A 21135-nucleotide genomic window follows, 5' to 3' on the forward strand; every position below is an offset into this window, starting at 1 on the left:
AGCTGGAAAAATAAAAGGCTACCTGTACTCTGTTTTTGCAGTACCTGTCATATCTGCAATGTTACCTGTTGGCATGAATACTTTAGCAGCTCCATGAAGGCAGGGACAAACATGTTTGTGTTCGTTCACTATTTTATACTCCACGCCTGGCATAGTCTGTGGCACATGGTAGGCACTCAATAAATAACTGCAGAATGAATAAACTGATGAATTAATCAAATTGATCAAATCATGGCACTATAAACATGCAGAGATGAGTAGGACAGTTTTTCACCTCAAGAAATGCGGTAGAGGTGATTATGAACAAATAACTCTTCTACCAGGCACATGTCAGAAGTACCATAAGAAAAGCACAGAAAAAGAGCTGTCAGTATTCAGAGGCAGGAGAGATGGCTTTCAGATAGGAAGGCAGGGCCAGGGCAGGCTCTACCGAGAAGGTGGTGGTGAGAAATGGGTCTCTCAGGATGGAAGCATGTGAACATGTAATGTGTGGATCAGAGCGAAGAGCAACCAGCCATGATGACAGTGTGAGTAGAGGCCTGGAGGCAGAACAAATATTAACTCTGAATGCAGCTGCAGGGCACGTGAAGGAAAGGGGTAGGATGGAAAAGTGGGTGAGGGTAATGAAAAGTCTTGCTTATCTAAGAAGTATGGATGGGCCACATCCTGCAGGCAGAAAAGGGATTTGAAGAGGGAAGCGTGTGATTCCATCTACGATGATAAGGACTACACCTGTACCTTCCAGACAGACCAGGAGAGGAAGGGCCAAAGAGCAGGGAGTTGAGAACAAAGATCAGGCAAGTGACAAAGGCTGTACTGAAGCACTCTAGAGCGGATGGGAGGAGTGGGCAGCATGCATGAGAACGGTGCTGCTCACAGGTGCTGGGCGAGCAGGACAGTGGCAATGGGGACTGGGAGAAGCCTGTGCTAATGACATGCATTTTGGAACAACTGTAATCACCTGACAGGTTCATCTTGCCCACTGCCCAGATAGAGCCGATTTATCAAGACAGGGGAACTACAATAGAGAAAGAGTTAAATATACATAGAGCTGTCTAAAAGGGAGACTGGGGTTTTATTATTACTCAAATCAGCCTCCCTGAAGATTCGGAGGCTGGGTTTTTAACGCTAGTTTGGTGGGCAGGGGGCTAGGGAATGGGGAATGCTGATTGGTCGGATTAAGGATGAAATCCTAGGGAGTTGAAGCTGTCCTCTTGCACAGAGTCATTTTTTGGGTGGGGGCCATAAGACCAGATGAGTCAGTGTCCTGGTCTGCATGGTGCCAGCTGATCCATCAAAATGTGGGGTCTGAAAATATCTCAAACATCAATCTTAGGTTTCACAGCAGTAATGCTATCTATAGGAGCAATTGGGGAGGTTAGTGGTCTTCCGGCTTCTGGCTACATGACTCCTGAGCCATAATTTCTAATCTCGTGGGTAATTTGTTGGTTTTACAAAAGTGGCCTTGTTCTCAAGCAAGAAGGGGGTTTGTTTCCAGGAGGGGCTGTTATCGTGTTTGTTTCAAAGTTAAAACTATAAATTAACTTCCTCCCAAAGTCAGTTTGGCCTACGACCGGTAATGATCAAGGGCATCTGGGAGGTTAAAGGCAAGACAGAGTTGATTAGGTTAGATCTCGTTTGCTGTCATAATTTTCTCACTGTTACAACCTTTGCAAAGGTGGTTTCATTACTGGCATACTGGCAAGAGAGGAAGCCACAGTAGGTAGTAAGAATGTGTGGTGGGGAAGGGCAAGGATTCCATGGCCTGCCCTGGCCAGAGGCTCACCAGCTGTGATCTTCAGGTTATGTCATCACTACACTTTCATTGCCTGCCTGCCACACAGGCTTAACAGCAGTACCTCCCTCACAGGGTTGATGTGAGGACCAAATGAGATAAAATATGACTAATTGGTGCTTATCAGAGTACCTAATACAGAATAAACATTCAGGATGGAAACATAAGGTGGACATGGGTGGGGGATGGGTGGGAGGGTAGCTAGGTAGGTAGAACTTTTTTTCCTAAGCAAAGTAGAGACAAATAAAAGAAAAGGGCCTGAAACAGAGCCCTGGAGTTCTTAGGGGATAGATGAAGGACAAAGAGGCAAAAATGAGTGGTGAGAGAAGCCAAAAAATACTGCAGTGGAAGTCAAGGAAATAGGAAATTTCAAGAAACTGATGATGGTCAACAGGATCAAAAACTGTGGCAAAGTAGAAGAGCTGAGAAAAAACCATCAAGGCACTTAACACCATTCTCATTAGAGAAGGACATGCTTCAAGTACAGTGACTTGCCATTTCACATTTATCACCGGAATTGGACAGGATAGCCTGAAAGCACACTTTAAAACTTTTTATTCCTTTTTCTCTTTTCTCCCTAGTCTCAAGATGTAATCCTAAGGCTTACTGCAGAAACCCTTTTTTTCCTCCTTAGTCTTAGAATACAGCCTTGAAACATACTTTCTCTGAAACACCACACATGCATATTTACCTAACTGTATCTAATTATGTGCTTACCTGGAAGTTCCAGGGGCTAACTTGAGATAGACTGAGCATGGAGATCTAACTGCAAAATTCCAGAGATTACCTCAAGGCGGGTAGTCTACAACCTGGCCATTGCTGACATGTCGCCAGCCTGAGATGACAGGTACCAGCAGAAAGAGACACACAGACCTAGTACTCAGCACCGCTCCTGCCTTCCCACCGCTTGCTCTGGAAATAAAGTCACCTTCTTTTTGTTCTTGTTATTGGCTTTGCAAGCAGTGAGCAGCTGAGCCTGTGCTCGGTTACATTATCACGGTTAAAATCGAAAAGCCTATTTACACCAAATGCTGGCAAGGATAGGCAGCAATTATAACTCTCATGCATTGCTACAAGGAATGAAAAACCACTTTGGGAAACTGCTTGGTAGTTTATTTTAATGCTAAGCATGCACCTACCATTTGTATGACCCACTAATTTCACCCTTAGGTATTTATTCAAAGGAAATAAATCAGTATGTCCACAAAGAGACTTGTGGAAGATGCTACTCACAAAGGCTTTATTCCTACTAGTCTCAAAGTGGAAACAGTCCAGTATTCTCTATTAGATAAATGGATAAGCAAACTGCGGTAACTTCACACAATGGAATATTACAAATAATAAAGCAACAAAAAGGAACAAACTACTGGTATACACAACATGCAAGAACTTCAAAAACATGTGGAGTAAAAGAAGGTAGACACACCAGAGTGTGTACCATACAAGTCTATTTATATTCCCCTTAAGGAAAAGCCACTGGATTTGGTGATTAGGAAGTCACAGAGGAGCATTAGGAGAAAAATTTCAGAAAAATGATGGAAACCAAGCCATATGGTTGGCGTGGAGTAAAAGGTGAGGAAGCAGAGGTCACGTCAACTGCAGTCTGTAGCCCAAGTCTACCCTGCAGGCATGGCTCCCTGTGGTCTGAGAACTAAGAATGGTTAAAGGTTTTTAAAGGTTGTAAAAAAACAAAACAAAACAATATGCAACAGAAACCATACGTGGCCCACAGAGCCTAAACTATACTATCTGGCTCTTACAGAAAGTTGGCTGATCCCTGATTAGACTTTCTCCCTGTGTTTGGCACTGACGTGAAATGAAGTGACAGTGCCTGTGGCTTAAGGAGCAAGCAAGGTCAAACGTACAAGCTAAAAGGAAGAACCAGATGACCAAAAATAGCTGGGAATCATGAATACAGCAGTACCTGAGAGGCGGTGTGAGTGATGAGACAAAGGATGCGCTCGTACCACATGTATAAACTAAAGGGAAGAAGAGAGCCAGATGATGAAAACTGGCCAGGAATCATGAATACAGCAGTACCTGAGAGGCAGTGTGAGGGATGAGATAAAGGATGCGCTCGCACTGCTTCTCAGGCACCGCTGCACTCATGATTCCCAGCTATTTTTGGTCATCTGGCTCTTTTCTTCCCTTTAGTTTATACACATGTAGGACAGTATCCTTAAAAACAAAGAGAGGGGTTTCTCTATGACAGGTGGAAAGAACGCGATGAGATGAGGAGGGAACTGAGAGATCCTATCAGAGGTTCCAAACTTCACAGAGGAGTAGGCTTTGATGCCACCTCAATGGGGCCTGTCCTGACTACTCTGTTTAAGAATCACGAGCTTTCCCAGCACTCCCGATCCTTGTTACCTTGGTTCCACTCTTCCTTTTCTTTCTGTAGGACCTATGACCTAATGTACTATACACGTAGTGCTTGTCTTTGCCAGCCCACGAGAATGCAAGCGCCATGAGGGCAGGAATACTTGTATTTTATTCCCCGATGTGCCCTAAGCATCTAGAATTCAATAAACCTGTGACGAACCAGGAAGTTTAATCTGGAGTGAGGGGTCAAGCTGGAGCAGGGGATCTCAATGTCAGCACCTCCTCAGTTTGGGGCTGGGTAAGTCCCTGTTGTGGAGAGTTGTCCAGAGTTTTGCACATTCCTGGTCTCTACCCACTAAATGCTTGCAGCACTCCTCTTGGGACAAACAAAAATTTCTCCAGACATTGCAAATGTCCCCTGGGGTGCAAAATCACCACACTTGAGAACTGCTGTGCTAGTCATGGACTTTAGGACTAGGAGGAAATCATTCATTCAACAAGTATTTACTGAGTGCCAAATATGGGTGAGGAACTATGGAAACATGATGGAAACCTGACAAGGTCCTTGACCTCATGACATGTACAGCCTGGTGACGTAAACTATAATTATTAAATAATTACAAATTGTGTTTAGTTACTGAAGAAAATATACAGGGTGGAGAAACTAACAGAAGTGACCTATTTTATAAAGGGTAGTGAGAGAAGGCCTCTCGGAAGAGGGAGTATTAAGTTGAGCCTTTAAGTTTGAAAAGGAAACCACCATGGGAAGAGAAGGAACAGCACACGCCCAGGCCCTGCACCAGGAAAGGGCATGGCACCTTCAAGGAAGGCTGGCATGGCTGGAGCACCATGGTGGGAAGGCGGTGTTTGAAATGAGGCCAGGGGCTAGGTCAGGAGCAAGGAGACCGCAGTGTAGAGGCTGGTATTAATCCTAATTGCAACATGGTATTCATGGTGGGTTTACTCAGGTGGCGACATAATCCAATTAAAGTTTAAACAAGACTCTGGCTACTGAGTAGAAACTGGACCTAGCCACCAGAAGGAATGTCACCATGAGTAACATTAGGGGATGAACAGAAGGATTCATCAAAAGTGCCCTAAGAAATGAAGGCTATGCCAAAGTGAGTGTGTAGCTGCCTCTAGCAGGTGTCAAAAGCCCGGGGGAAGGACAAAAGAAGAAAATGGCCATCAGGACTAAGGACTGGGAATTGGTGAGGGAGTCATGACCCAGCAACATGAGGGTAAGGACTGAAATGTGCTCATGAGAACGTCACCAAAACAGCAAAACTGGTGTCACAGACTGGGACAGCAAGAGATGGGCAAAAATAGCTTAGCAGAGGCTTGAAAACTTTGTTCTTCCACAGGTTCAGGGCATACAAATACATGTGTCCCCAACTTCAAATACAGCTCTGTAAGTATTTATGGAGTGAGTTTCATCTGACAGGAGATAATGGTATATATAGAGATACAAATAGACAGGAAGATATACTGTGATTTCATGACTTTGGGGACATGCAGTACTGCAGAGTCTTTTGCTTTGAGGAGATTTTTCCACTGCCAAACTGGTCTTCCTCATTACAACTCTGAGTTATTAACAAAAAGGTGAGGGCAAAAAGCACAAAAGAAACATTGGCATAGAAAAGAGCACAGTCACCAAAGTCCTAGTAAAAAAATATGTACTTACCTATAAGCATTAATATAATCTTTCCTGTGTTCCAGAAGAAAATCTCTCAGTTTGCCAATGTGAGAAATCTAAAATTAAAAAAGAAAGCCAACAGTTTATATAGATAGATATGTTACACTCATGTAATGAATTTTCAATCAATAGAGAATAAAATACAAATTGCAGAAAGATTCTGAAGCTACAAACTGAGCACCGTTGGTTTTAGACTCTCCTACAGTCACAAATTAGTTACCATTCCTGGGCCTCAGTCTCTCATCGATGGTTCCTTCTACCTCTAACTGTTAGGACCTATGACACTACAAGTAGGTGATTTCTAAGTAACTTAAAGATGAAATGAGATAATGCATGTCTAGTAATTACATACCATGCATTCAATAAAGGTTAATTCCTTTTCTTTTCTTATAGCTAAAATTGTACAGCAAGTATTCCTTCTTCCAAGTGTCCTAAGGGACAGTTCTAAAGCTGAAGCTGTTGGGTTTGTAAATAGGGTCCATGCAGAGCAGCAGAGTTAAAGCAAAGATTCAGGGGTAACAATTTATCCCCACATAGCAAATATCTGTCTTTCCTCTGGGCTATTTCCATGGATGAAGAAAAAGAACTCAAAAGTACAGGAACAAAGCACTGTGTTTGTGATGGCTGTTTCTAGTATAATAAAAAACCTATTCTAAAGCACCTGTCAGGTACTGTGCATGGAACTAGCAATTCACAAATAAATAAAAAGTGGTGGGAAGAAAGCTCAGACCACAGTCAATGGGGACAAACATGTTTCCAGAGGGAGAATGACTACTAGCCAGTGGCCTGCTGGTCCTCTGACGACATCTTACTTCAGCTTCTGACTCACACACTTTGCACTCGTTTTAAACACGTGGCCCCAGCCTTGCAAGGTCTGCTGAACTTTCGTCTCTTCCATGGAAATTTTTCTGTCAAGGCCAATCCAGGCTAATTTTCACTTTGCTCTGATCTTAAAAGGACTTCTGCACACTATCCTCTTGGCACTCAATTATTCATGGCCATGTACTCTGACCTAACTTGTAAATACACACTTCTTTGTCAGTGGCAGAACTATGCATGGAGGAGCTGCTCAGCTTCCCCTACAGTTGTAAGCACAAGCAGCAGCACAGGGGTGATCAATAAACACTGTGGAATGAATATATGCCTAAATACAAAATAGCACTGATCACAAAAGAAACCATCCATGGTTTGTCTGGAGATATGTCAGTTTGGGTTCAGCTAAATTTCCCACATAGTCTAGACTCTTATTATAAATGTGATTCAGAAAAATACCCTAACGCATTGTAAGCAAGCCAATCAAAGAAAAACAATTAAGTATGGTCACAATATTCATTTATTTCACAGATAGCAAATCAGGACTGAGAGACTGTCCACCATCCCTGACATTGCTCAACACTTTCACGTACTTGGGCTATTTCTCTTCCCAACAACCCTGCTGTGCTATGATTCCTACTGTTCTCATTAACCACTTGGGAAAAGCTAAGTGACTAGTCCAAGGTTACATGTTTAGTATGTGAGCTTGGTTTCAAAAGCTCAGGACTAAGTCCAAATTCAGCGTTTCCCAGTGTACCACTGCTTCCTGCCTTACAATCCCTGTTCCTGCTTTCCACTTAGGCTGCATCAGGAAATCTGACTTTTTTTTTTTTTTTTTCCTTTTTATGAGACAGAGTCTTGCTCTGTCACCCAGGGCTGGAGTGCAGTGGCGCGATCTCGACTCACTGCAAGCTCCACCTCCTGGGTTCATGCCATTCTCCTGCCTCAGCCTCCGGAGTAGCTGGGACTACAGGCACACGCCACCATGCCCGGCTAATTTTTTTTGTATTTTTAATAGAGACGGGGTTTCACCATGTTAGCCGGGATGGTCCCAATCTCCTGACCTCGCGATCCGCCTGCCTCGGCCTCCCAAAGTGCTGGGATTACAGGCGTGAGCCACCGCGCCTAGTCAGAAATCTGACTTTTAAGTCTGTTGGGAAAAAAAATTAAGAGATACGCAAGCAAGGGGTTAATTGCATCACATACAAGATTTTACCAAGCTACTCTTCTGTTTTAAAACCTTCAATGGTTTCCATCTCCTTACCTCCTCCCCTGCCTACCAGGGGTCAAAAACTCAACTGCTTCCAGGGGCCAGGTGAACAGTATAGATGAGCAAAGCAAGGGAAATGGGTGGGTAGAATATACTTGACAGTGGTGAATTCTGGTTTCAAAATACACTGCAGTTAAAGGAAGCAGCTCTGCAGACTGATTTGTCAAAGGGCAGCCAATGAGTCATCTCAGTGTCTAAACAATGGGAAAAAGTCCAAACTCCCAAATGCAGCACACAAGGCCCTTCATAACTCAGCCTTGAAAGTCCCTGCCGCACACCCTGCACCACTCCAGCCTCCATCTTGCAACACTTCAGCCTCCAAGTCCCAGGCCTTCCCCTCACTTGCATATTCATATGGTTCTCCCTTTCCCTGGAATGCCCAACCCATCATTCTCTCCCAGGCAAATTCTTCCTCCTCATTCAATATTCTCTTTTCCTCCTCATACTCACCCTACACTCCCAGCTGCAGTCAGATCTCATTCCCGCATAAAATGCTACAAGTGCATCTATTTCAGCACCTGCTCCTTCATGATAACAATGACTAGTTCATAGACGGATTTGCCTTCACCAGACTGCAAGCTCGGAGAGGGCAGAGAGTCCTCTCTCTTTCCCCAGAGCTTGTCAGGCACAGTTCCCGGCACAAAGCAGACCCTCAAAAACTTTTACTAAATATTGAATAAATGGTGGGTGCTGAATAATCCCAGAAGGATTATACCTCCTATGGTAGGCAGAATAATGGTTTTCCAGCTTCCCCAGTCCCATCCCCCTGTAAGATGTCCAACTCCTAATCGCTGGAATCTGTGACTACATGGTGTTACATGACAACAGGGAATTAATGCAGCAGATGAGTTAAGGCTGCCTTAAAGTAGAGAGATTATCCTGGATTATCTGGGTAGGCCCAATGTAATCACAAGGCTCGGTAGATGTGGAAGTGGGAGGCAGAGGGAGAATGAGAGTAAGGCAGTGTGAGAAAGACTCATTCCAATGTTGCTGGTTTTGCAGATGGGGAAAGGAAGCCAAGGAATGTGGGCAGCCTCTAGAAGCTGGAAAGGGCAGGGCAACGGGCCTTCCTTAGAGCCTCCAGAAAAGAACACAGTCCTGCCAACACCTTGATTTTAGCTCAGGGAGTCCCATTTTGGACACCTGACCTATAGAACTATAAGACAATAAATCTGTGTTGTTGTAAGCCACAAGTTTGAGGCAATTTGTTACAGCAGCAATGAGAAACTAAGAGCCTTACTATCCACAACAGGTTTTCCTTTTTTTTTTTTTTTTAGAAGTCATAAAGTTTTCCATACAAAGTTTTGAAAAGTCCAGAGGAATCTACTATACAGGTTAGATCCAGCTGCCCACCCCTACTTTTAGTTAGTTCTATTCTACAAGGGAGGGATGGTGCCTGGGGATGAGTGCCAGGAGCAAGCAAGCCCCACAGGAGCCCACAAGCACATACTTATTATACAAGAGGTTGCAGTTAGTCTAACAAATGTGATCCCAACTTCATATGCTCTGTAATGGGAAATTTCTATGAAATAAGGTTATTAAAACAGAGTGCAGCTGGTTCAGGATTAAATGGAATTCTTGACAAGAGGTATGTTAAGTAATTACTGACTAAATAACATCAGCATAATAACTCAATACTTAACAGGAACACAATGTATGATATTTTAAATGCTAAGAATGAAAAAATAAAGGAACATTAAGATTTCTTTAGAAATTCGCGAGCTCTGAATTTTCAATTAATTTCTTTAAAAAAAAATCATGACAAATCAACAGCAAAGAAAAAAGTTCAATAGATCTTTGATTTATCTACATAGGCATACCTAAGTCCCCAAATAGCATAACACAATTATCTCTGTAGAGAATGATTTGACTGTTTAATCACATGACTACCATTAACTTTATAAAGACTCTTGGCCAAGCTTAATCTATTTACTGTTAGGCTTAGTCCTATTTTTCAGAATAAACTGGCAAAGAGAGCATATTATAGTGCATACAATTCTGATGTGCTTGTTACATTTTCACATTTTTAGAGAGGTTAAGTAGTTGTGCGCTTTGGATTTTTCTTTTTTGCAGATATGGGGTCTTGCTATGTTGCCTAGGCTGGTCTCAAATTCCTGGGCTCAAGTGATCCTCCCCCCTTGGCCTTCCAAAGCGCTGGGATTACAGGCTTGAGCCACCATATCCGGCCTATGTTTTGGACTTTAAATGTTTCCATATGTAGTGCTAGTTTTGGAAGAGTCACTTAATATGATAAAGCAGGAATAAGTATATACATAAAGAGAATGCCTCTTACTTCTAAAAAGAGAAAGGCCATTCTGGTGTAAACTTTGATAAGGAAATCAGAGTAAAATAAAAGTGTATTTTAAGGATCTAAAACTAGTGTCAATTTCTAACAGTTTTGATCTCACTGAATGATGTGGGGAAAGGGCACAGGGAAAAAAGGGATCATTGGTGAAGTCTCTGTGGGACCAAGTAGGTAACAAGATGCAAGGGCTAAAAACTGGGAGTGCTTTGGATGCTGAACCCATGTTTTGAGGCACCTCACAGGCCTGGACAGCAGGAGGAACACACCATTTTCACTGCTCTGTGTCTTTGTAACTGCTCTTTCTCTGCCTGGAAAGCCTTCCTTTATCCCAAACCCCATTCCATCTTTCAGGCTCTGCTTAAATGACACCTCCTCTACGCAGCCTTCGCTAATACCTCCCTCTATATTTTGTAGATAACTGTTTGCACTTTCCACATTACATTAGAAGTATTTATCTGTGATACCCACTAGACTTCAAGTAAGTTCCTTGAGGTTGGCATCTCTGTCTTGTTCATTTTTGTACACCCACTAGTGCCTAAATGTTGGAAAGGGGTAAAGCGGGGGGAAAGGGAGGAGGAGAAAAAAAGGAGATCCAACAGAAAAGGCTTCAAGATCTGATACATCCTGATGTACTAGGTGTATCAAAAAGGTATCAAGTGTATCACATAGACTGCATCTAGATAACTGAGTGAGTTTTAAAAATGAAGAGAGACCCGACTGAATTTTAAAAATGAAGAGAGACAAGCTAGAGGTCTGTGCAAATAAACAGTTCTCCTAGAAAAGTCAGTGAGGTGTGTTCAGAAGGTGCAGCATCACCATGTGAAATCTACTAAGACTGGGCAACCTAACAGCTTCCCAAGATCATGTGTCCTCACTAGTGCACAGTCTTCCATCAGCCTGATGGTCTGCCACGGAAAAGAGTTTTCATCAGTGAGCTATGGTTTGATTACACCACCACATTAAATATGTCTCCACCAGAGAGGAAGGGTATGGACAAAGAATAGAGAATTCTGTATTTCTGACATAAACTGTAGTTTAAAACAAGAATTGAACTGTAGGTAAAAGAAAAAGGAAAGGAATGTAATATTTATTTAATGTCTCCTCTCTACTAATGTAAATGAGCTATTTCACTTAACTCTGATTACCTGTGGAAACAGATATTCTTAGTGGAAGGAAACCAAAGCTCAAGACTGACCGAGCCGGAACCAGAACCCTTAACCCTTAACCATTACGCTGAACTAGTATGGGCTCCCTCAGTACTGTTAAATTATGTTGGTGTTTTTTAGTTTCATTTGATGTTGAAGTCATTTTCATGTCCATTGTATATTGTTGTTATTTCACTAAAAAATCTCCTACTTAATATTTAGTGATATTAAGAAATAATAAATTTCATTTAGATGTAATAATGATATTATGTATTAGGATTATGTTTTCATTTATCTTTCTGTTTTTAGAATCCTTATCTTTTAGAGATATACACTGAACAACTTACAAGTAAAATTATACAATGCCCAGGATTTGCTTCACAATAAGACAGGGGGAGGTAACAGATGCAACAGGATGAGTCCTCAGTTGCTTATGGCTGAAGGTGAGTACATGCTTACATGGGGCGTTCCTTGTGCTATTCTACTTTAGTATATATTTGAAATCTTCCATAATAACATGTTATTTAAAAAAATCTCGGGGCTTGGGTAGTGGCTCAAGCCTGTAATCCCAGCACTTTGGGAGGCTGAGGTGGGCGAGTCACTTGAGGTCAGGAGTTCAAGACCAGACTGGCCAACATGGTGAAACCCTGTCTCTATTAAAAATACAAAAAAATACAAACAAAAACAAAAACAAAAACAAAAACAAAAACTAGCCAGGCATGGTGACGCACACGCCTGTAATCCCAGTTACTTGGGAGGCTGAGGCAGGAGAATCGCTTGAACCCTGGAGGTAGAGGTTGTAGTGCGCCGAGATCACGCCACTACACTCCAGCCTGGTGACAGAGCAAGACTCGGTCTCAAAACAAAACAAAACAAAAAACAAAACAAACTCATGTAGTACTTTCTTCTTTTTAACATTTTTAGTCATTTTGAGGTAGAGATTTTCTGCTACCAAACTAGGAACAACTCTTACTTAACAACTAAATCCCAACGATCTTTGGCTACTTTATTTCTAAGTACTTGCAATCTTTGCTTAAATTCCATTTAACAGGATCAATGCCACTCAACAACAACAACAACAACAACAAAACTTTCACTGAGAACTCACTCCCAGTCAGGCGGAAGTCCAAAAGAGCTCTGCGTGTGCTACTCATCCACTTCTCCCAGCAATGCCCAGGAGGCAGTGACAGCATCATGACTGCCCTATGGATGAGAAAACTGAGTCAGAGGGAAGATAAGAAATTTCCTCAGGGACATGTGGGTTGAAGCCTGGATCCAATCCAGCCAGTCTAAGTACCAGTCTTGAGTTCTTAACTGCCAAATTTACACAAAATCCTGGCAAGTCACAACTAGTTTTCCAGTACTATATTTGCAAGGAAGCACCTGGGAACTGAGAAAAAGCCTCCATGTGGGCAATATCAACATCAACCTGTTCTTTTCTTTTTGTACTACATCTCCATTCAACATGCAGTACACGCTTGACTTTACCCAATCGTGACCACTACTTACAGAGCACCCTCCACGTGTGTGCCAGGTAGTGCATAAACTGCTTGATGTATGCTCTGTGGTTTCCACCCCTCTATAACGATCGTATGAATCAGATTACCTCCTCCTGCCCCACCTAGTAAACATGGAAGCAAACCTATGCAAGGTCACGAGGCTAATAAATGGAAGAATTGGCATTGATCACAGACCTGTATGACTCACAGTGTTCATGTTATGTTTAGCTTAGTTAGGTCTGAATTTTTCTTCATAGAAATAAACTGAGCTTCATGAAAGTATTTGTGAGAGTATTTGTATATGTTGACTTTTTAAAAAATTAACTACACTTGCATACAGAAAGATCGGCAAAAAAAAAAAAAAAAGTTTTCACTGATGGACATTTGTCTCCTCTGAAGTTGGCTACTACTGTTCCTTGTGTTTTACGACATGGGGGGCTTTGGATTGGCAAGCCCATAGGGATATTGAGAAGAAGGTCCACAAATACAAGAAAGGAAAAAGAATAGTCAGAAAGACCAGTGCGTTTTGAGTATCAATCATCAAGCCACCTGAAAACATGGCTTAAACAAGTAATGAAAGCAACACCCAGGATGGTTCGTTCTCCCGTTTGAATTAATCTATATCCAGTTTTTAGCTTAGAATAGGATAGAGGGCAGAGGAGAAATTCTGGGCAAAAGACTGGGGGGGGGGCTTGGATGAATCAGGGTGGACAAAAGAAAGATGGGCATGAAATCCAGGGAGTTGGCCAAGGTACCTGGGTTCTACTCCCTGCTTTGCCACTTACTGTGAAGGGATTCCGTATTCCCCACTGCTATGCATCGTGTGGAGGGACTTCAGCTGGACCAATCTTCCTGGCCTATCTCCCAATCTTTACTGAGTCTTCTTAGAGAGAAGAGGAGAGACCTGTGTTAAGATTTGGAGAAGGGAGAGCATGCTGCCCTGTCCTCTCCTCTTTTCAGATCGGCCAGCCAGCACAGAGGGTATATTCTGGTCCATGCTCCACTCGTATTGGGCCATAACTCTAAAGCCAGGTTCTCCACTTGGCTTTTTCTTGCTGACTCCTGTATTTTTCTTTCAGGTAGTTCCGCTGAACTGGGAAGAAAGGCATATATTTTACAAGCTCCACTAAAGTTTTAACCTTTGCCAGCTGAAATTTTGAGCAAATTGCTTAATCTCCCTGGGCTTCACTACAAAAGGGAACTGGGTAAAAACTATTTTTAAAAAATAGTAGTGGCACAAGTTAATAGTCAATTTTTGAGTACTACATACTATACGGCAGGTACCAATCTAAATCCTTGCATCCCACTTGCTTCTCCTAACAATCCTTTAGGGTAGATATCATTATTACCCCATTTTGCAGATGAGAAGACAGTAAACTAACACATTCTGTATAAATGGCTTGAAATAAATTCAAAAATAAATTTTTGTTTGGTATGTCTCAAACCGAGTGCCTGTGTGCCTTCAGCTTCTGCAAGTCTACCCACAAAGATGACCCTGCTGTCCTATCTGAGTACAATTAAGTCACTGAAGGTCGCATTTACCGGACCCGTAGAAGGGACATAGTGAGATCTAACTTGTTCAGGTGAAAGGCACTGTCTATAGCTATGGGCCAGCACAGAACTAACAGCCACAATCCAGGATAAGCCAGGCTCTGGCTCCTTCATTAGGCTAATACTTAACCAAACAAGTTATTTAAACGCCATTCTAAAACTACAGGCATTCATTTGACTCATCCCATTATTTCTCCAAAGATAAATCAACTTTACTTTTTAACTAGCTATATTTTAATGAGGCGAATTCCCTAGATCATCAAGACACTGAAATTCTCCATAAAACCCATCTACCATAAAAGCAAATTCATTATAAAACAGCAGTAGTATGGTCCCTACATGAGATGCATTTGACAGGGGAAAAAAAGACTCTCTTACATTACCTGTTCTTATACACATAAAGGTTTTACTAGGAAAGACCAAACAAAACAACACAGCATCCCAATAGGCAAACAGTTCTCCTGTGAGAGCTGGTCCTATAAGTGGATCTACACAGTTGACATGGACTCAATACCAGGAACTACTAACAGGGATGAAAGTCCCATAAACATATTACCTAGAGGCGAAAAACTGGGACAAAACAGAGGTTGCCCAAAGCATGTATGGTGTGATCCATTTGCGTAAAACATAGGAAATGCATACCTAGAGCTGTATACATATGTAAAGGGGAATCTAAAAGACTGCTCATCAAGGTATCAATGATTGTAGGTGGTAAGATTTGGAGACTGCTTTCTTCTTAATACTTCTTGCACTTTAAAAATTTTCTACAATTACTATGTATAATCTTTATAATCAGATAAAACATGTTATTAAACAATCAAAAAGGGTGAATCTTCCCACATACTTCCTTGACTAAAACTGTACATTACCTTCCCCTTTAACCCAGGATAAGTCCACGTCCTCATGCCCAAGGCCCACCAGTGCCTTACGCTCTGCTGCCATCTCCAGATGCAAAGTCCTCCCCGCTTCCCAATCCTGTCTTCTGACTCAGTCCTACGCGTGAGGCTCTGCTCAGGCGTTACACCTCCTAAAGGCTTCCCTGCTATCTCCAGGCCAGGTTAAGGATCCATCTTGTAAATATATCCCTTGCAGAGATGTCACCATCTTGTGAGTTTCTGAATTGTTTTCATGTCTGTCTGACATAAGCTGCTGAGGCATCTGCCTAGCCCAAAGTGGCTCCTCAATAATTATTTAATGCTCTACGTGGGATTTTCTTTGTTTAAAAAACTTTTTGAATTGATTTTCTATCCCCTTCAAGAATCAGTAATAGGATCCAATAAACTCCAAACATACTAAGGCAGCCACATACTTCCCATTATCCACTAGATGGCAACACAAGCATTAGAGCAGCAGTAGTAACAGGACCTCCCTCAAAAACAGCACAATTTTTTCCCAAAGACTTAAAAAATTTCTCTGATTCTTTCTTTTGATCTGGAATCAAAGGATTAATAAAGGTTCACCATTCTGTGCAGGATGAAGCTGAAATGAGATTGATTTTAAACATACATGTGCACCGCGGATAAGCTGAGTCCAGGAATATTCTGAAACACTGCACTCTAGGCAGATTCCACATAAAGGGAGCTCTGGGAGCATGGCTGCCAGCTGCCATCCCAGGCAGCAGGCCCAGCTTTGTTTTTATGTGTCACCCACAGAACAGCCTTGCTAGCTGTTCCTTCGTGGGTGTTTTATGAATTACCCAAAGCACGATATACTGTAAAACAAAAACCCTGATACAAAATGATGGGATTCTTCTCAAAGAACGACTGCACTCTGACTGTGGGGAGAGTTCAAAGCAGTCGGCAAGTGTCCTTTGCTAATCACAGCAGTGGTTTGACTTGCAACCCCCCTCACCCTTCCCAGGACGATAGAAATTCTGTTCTGCTGGCACTCACAACACTTCCAACAAAGACCTGATTGATTATGGAACACTAAGTACTGATTTGCATAATTTGCCTCTGCAAGAAACAAGCATTGTTCAAGATTAAAGAGACTCCAGTGGGTCCCTCTGGCATATTGTAAAAAGTTCCCTGTAACACAAAATCATTATTTTTTTTTCATTCAATCAGTGGACACAGCTTGCTGTTCAGTTAGTATGCAGCCAAAGGCACAGCCAGAAAACCCACTGCTGTATAACATTTGCCAGCTACTGATAAGTTACAGTGATTTTCACAAGGATCAAGTTTAACCTGGAGCCCACTGACTAAATTTCGAGTCTAACTCCTTTCAGTCTTAATTGAAAAATGCATCAATAGCAATTACTAAGTCAGAGCTAAAAGTTTAGAGCTAACACACCTCTGGAGCACGCTGACCTGCTGAGGTCACAGTGGGGACTGTCTGAGGCCTATCCCTGTGCAAGAGAAACTCCCCAGTGACCAATCGCCCACAAAAGAGGCTAGTACAGCCACAGACATTCCACTGTGCCCGGGACCACAGCAGCGAGTTTGCTGAGGGAATACATAAAGGAACTGTTCCTTTCTCGCTTTCTTCTTTTCTTTCAGCAGTTGTTGAGTAAGCAACTCCTATGGGCTTGGCCTATCTCCTATCACTTTTCCCCAATTCCTATCGAGGGGGACACTCTTCACCAGGCCTCACCAAACTCAGATGGCTCTCCTCCCTGCTCCTGCCCCCTCCTTCCCTGTCCCCTCCTGAAGCACTAGCCTCCCTCGGGTTCCAGAACACCACTGTCTAGCTTCTTTTCTAAAACCTATGACTCCTTTTCTTCATTCATTCATTCCCCCTCTGCCTTTGTTAATCTCTAAAACTTCTTATAAGTTCAGCCCTTGGCTCTTTCTTTACATGTTCTTGCTGAGCTCACTCATTCCAATCCATAGCTTTATTTACTGTCTACAAGAATTGTCCACCCGGCTGCTGCCTCCCTCCTGTGTTCAAGCTGAGTGTATACAACTGTTTTTTAGACACTGCCACTGTGTGTCCCACTGATGCCTCAAAAGCAGTGTGTCCCAACGGTATCCTCATGTAGCCACTCACACCCTCTGGCTTACTCCTAGTCCCTCCTGTTCTGATGGCCCCGAACAGAAAGCCTTCATTCTCTCTAGATTCCAAGTTAGAATATCTTGGCCATTTTGGACTCTTCTCTCTTTTTCACTCCACAAATGAAATTGAGTGAGTCCCATTCACTCACCTTGTTAAACATTGGCTAAAGGAGCCAGCCCCACCCACCAGCTTCTGTTCCTGCACTTCCTGCAACCACCTGCGTGCCAGACCACAGAGCCTTTCCTTAAGCAACCCTCCTCTTTCCTGCCCTGCACTCTGGCACCTGCTTCTCTCTGCCCAGAATGTCTTCATTCCCATCAGTCAACTTCTACTCAAAATTGCGTGCCCAAGGAGGCTTTAAAATATGGTATTCTGGGTTCACTTTCCACCTTCCTTGAGGCAAGCAATAAGTGATAAATGTTAGCTGAATATATCAAGTTCTTTATTCCATCAGTCTGGAAATCTTATCAGAAAAAATAAATAAGGCCATCTTAACTTAGGAAAAGTATAATCAGTAGCTAAATAACCTAGTCTGGATTTTTGCTGAGAACCAATACAAATCTTATGGAACTGTGGCTTCCAGAATTCAGCATATGTTTTTTAAGAGACAGAGGAGAGAAAACATGTGCACAAAAGAGGAGACTGACTTTTCCATTTCCAACCTTCTTATTTCAGGGAGTCTCAAGTAACTGACAATGGGGCTGGTTAACAGGGGGACACGGGTGGTTAATGCTAGGTAGGTGGATTTAGCAGTCTAATTTCTCATATTAGCAACTAACTTTCTACCTGGAATGTATTGCTTCCTTTCTAATATTAAGCCCCTATCATCTTTAAAGAAATTCAGAAATTAAAAAAACAAAAACCTAGAATCTTAGTGTTGATGACACAAAGAACTCATGATTTAATTTCAAAAGTTGAGTGGCACCATATAGTGCTTAAGTTTCCCATTAAACTCAATGCAACTTCCATTTTAAAAGAGTTCTAGGACTCTTACACCCAAAGAAAAAAACAAATGTACTCAACTCTTCCTCCTCACTCCTTCCAGCCCCAACTTACTAATTTCGTTCTAATTAAACATCTTCATTCCCATTCTTCTAGCTCCCCAAACTATAATTATTTGGCATTACTGAGCACATTCCCACTATTTCTGAAGCTCCGTCCACTCCCAGTTTATCTGACCTTACTATTCGCCTAGAACAGGCTAGATGACGCACAGAGCAGTGACTACTTCCCTGCTTGGATTCTCAAGACTAGCAAGGGTCTAGAAGACACCTGCTATGCCAAATGAGCAACATGATAGGGCACCCACTGCCTCTCCCTGGCCATCCATTTCACCTCAGACAGCACAAAGCTCTTTCTTACTCTGAATTGAGGTCAGCTACTATGATCCACCCCACCTGAGTTTTCTCTCGTCTCCAAGCTAATCATTCCCAATCCTCTCAAGAATTTTTTTTTTTAATTTTTTTTTTTTTTGGAGACAGTCTTGCTCCTGTTGCCCAGGCTAGAGTGCAGTGGCATGATCTCGGCTCACTGCAACCTCCGCCTCCCAGGTTCAAGTGATTCTCCTGCCTCAGCCTCCCGAGTAGCTGAGACTATAGGTGCGCACCATGCCCGGCTAATTTTTTTGTAATTTTCATAGAGACGGGGTTACACCATGTTAGCTAGGATGGTCTTGATCTCCTGACCTCGTGATCCGCCTGCCTTGGCCTCCCAAAGTGCTGGGATTACAGGTGTGAGTCACCGTGCCCGGCCCTTGCTCTCAGGAATTTTTTATGTGAAATACATCTGTGGCTTCTGGCCATACTTACTACCTGTGAATATAGTTCATGGGCCTCCCAAATAAAATGCATTTTCCAGAATAGAATCAGTACTCTCCGTGTCAGCAGGAAGTGCCGAGGAAAACAGAACCATTGCCTCCCTTGTTCCAGGCTCTGGGCTTCCAGTAATGCCGACCCACTGCCTCCCTTGTTCCAGGCTCTGGGCTTCCAGTAATGCCGACCCACTGCCTCCCTTGTTCCAGGCTCTGGGCTTCCAGTAATGCCGACCCACTGCCTCCCTTGTTCCAGGCTCTGGGCTTCTAGTAATGCCACCTAAGGGCATGCTCACTTCCATGTCACTGAGTCAAGCTGACTTTACATTGACTAAAATGACTTTTTCCATGAGTGATGCTGATAAACTAGGTCTTCATTATATGCACATTTTTCCTGGCTTCCTGTCATTTGGAATTCTGCTCATTATGCCATTAAAGAGATCTATAAATAAAAATCATCATTCAAAAAATGAGATGAAAATGGGATAAAAAAAGTAGCACAGAACCATAGAACCCTCCCTTAGACAGCCAGCTCAACTAGTCACAAACGCCCTATCCCCTTTGCTCTCTTAGAAGCACGAGTGGTCTATTTTAAAAACATTTCCTCCACAAAAACATCACGGAGAGGCTTTGCTAACTACTGCCGTCTAGAAACAAATATTCTCCTCCCCTACCTGCCTAACAACCCAATCCAAAACTACACAATAGCTGGGAGGACATGGCTCAGGCTTCTGAATCTTTGCTGGTTAATAATCACTACTTTCTTTTCTGTGTGCTTGGAAAACTTTCTTTCATTTGTTCACTTGACAAATATGTAAGACCCAGCATGGGCCAGGCACATTAAGGAAGGAGGTAATAAAGAAGAGAGGAAGAGGGGAGGGAGAACAGAACAAGAAGTTCCAACCCAAGGATCCAACCCAACTTTGCACTGCTTTGCGTTTCAATCCAAACCCCATCTGGTCTGGAGGCTGTGTGTGGAGGGTGTGCATGCATGCTGCATTCTTCTGAGTCTCCATACTGCATAGGATGAAACCAGGTCAAACGGACCTGGTTTAGATCCTAGCTCTGCCACTTACTAGTGACATGGCCTTGTGTCGCTTAAACTCTTCCAGCCTTCATCTCTGAGGTATAAACTTGAGACAATAATAACTCTGAAGACCACAAGTCCCTGATGAAAATAACACCTGTGAAGAGTCTGACACTATGTCTGGCACACAGTAGGTGCTCAACTACTCTAAGTTTTCTTCTTCATTTCATCATTATTTCAGTCTCACCCCTAGGGCAAGGTGAACTTTAGTGCATAAGGTGAAAAACATACACAATTCAAGTGACAATTTTAAAAGGCCACAAGGCCACTCTGGACTTCAACTCACTCTTGCAATAGGTTCAAAGCAGTCAGTGCCCCCAGCCCAGTGTTGGAAAAGACTGCCATTTCTTCAGCTGTGCATCAGAGGAAGCGGCTGGTTTGAGTTTAGGAGACAAGATGGCAGTGAAAATGCTAGACTCGCAGGCAGTAAGCAAGATACTCTTACTAGAAGAGGCCCTAGGGAACAAAACCAATAATTGGAATGGCAGATTCGCGAGCCCCAGCTCACCCTCACCCCAGAGCTCACACATGCTGGGTGGACGGCAGGCAGGTTGAAACAGGCATTTCTTTTCTGCCAAGCACACCCAGTTAATCTCCTACCACTAGATTTCTGTGGGATGCACCTCCAGCGTGTAGCCTGTCCCTGCCCCGCCCCCTATGCGCTCTCCTCCATATCTTTTCTCCTGCTCCCAAAGTTTTCCTTTTTCTCGATGCTGCTGGTACTTTCCTGCACGGAACAGTCTTTGACTCACCACACACTTTTTCTGGGATCACTGCTTATACTAGAATTCCATGAGCAGCCTATATCCCCTTTGCTCTCTTAGAAGCACGAGTGGTGGATGGTCAGC

General features: G+C 42.9%; 1 protein-coding gene across 5 annotated transcripts in view; it reads right to left on the bottom strand.

The window, feature by feature from the left end:
* LOC105465850 (syntaxin 18) overlaps positions 1 to 21135 on the bottom strand; it is a 124438-nt gene that overhangs the window by 46800 nt on the left and 56503 nt on the right. For 3 of the 5 annotated variants that reach the window (XM_011714483.2, XM_024787914.2, XM_071093872.1), the window contains exon 2: positions 5802 to 5869. In XM_011714483.2, the coding sequence (XP_011712785.1) occupies positions 5802 to 5869 (68 nt within the window). Of the gene's footprint in view, positions 1 to 5801; positions 5870 to 12454; positions 12525 to 13630; positions 13651 to 21135 lie in introns of those variants that run through there. The other 2 variants (XM_071093871.1, XM_024787913.2) reach the window with 2 other exon arrangements.

Source organism: Macaca nemestrina, chromosome 3 (genome assembly GCF_043159975.1).
Source record: "Macaca nemestrina isolate mMacNem1 chromosome 3, mMacNem.hap1, whole genome shotgun sequence".
Lineage (NCBI taxonomy): Eukaryota > Metazoa > Chordata > Mammalia > Primates > Cercopithecidae > Macaca > Macaca nemestrina.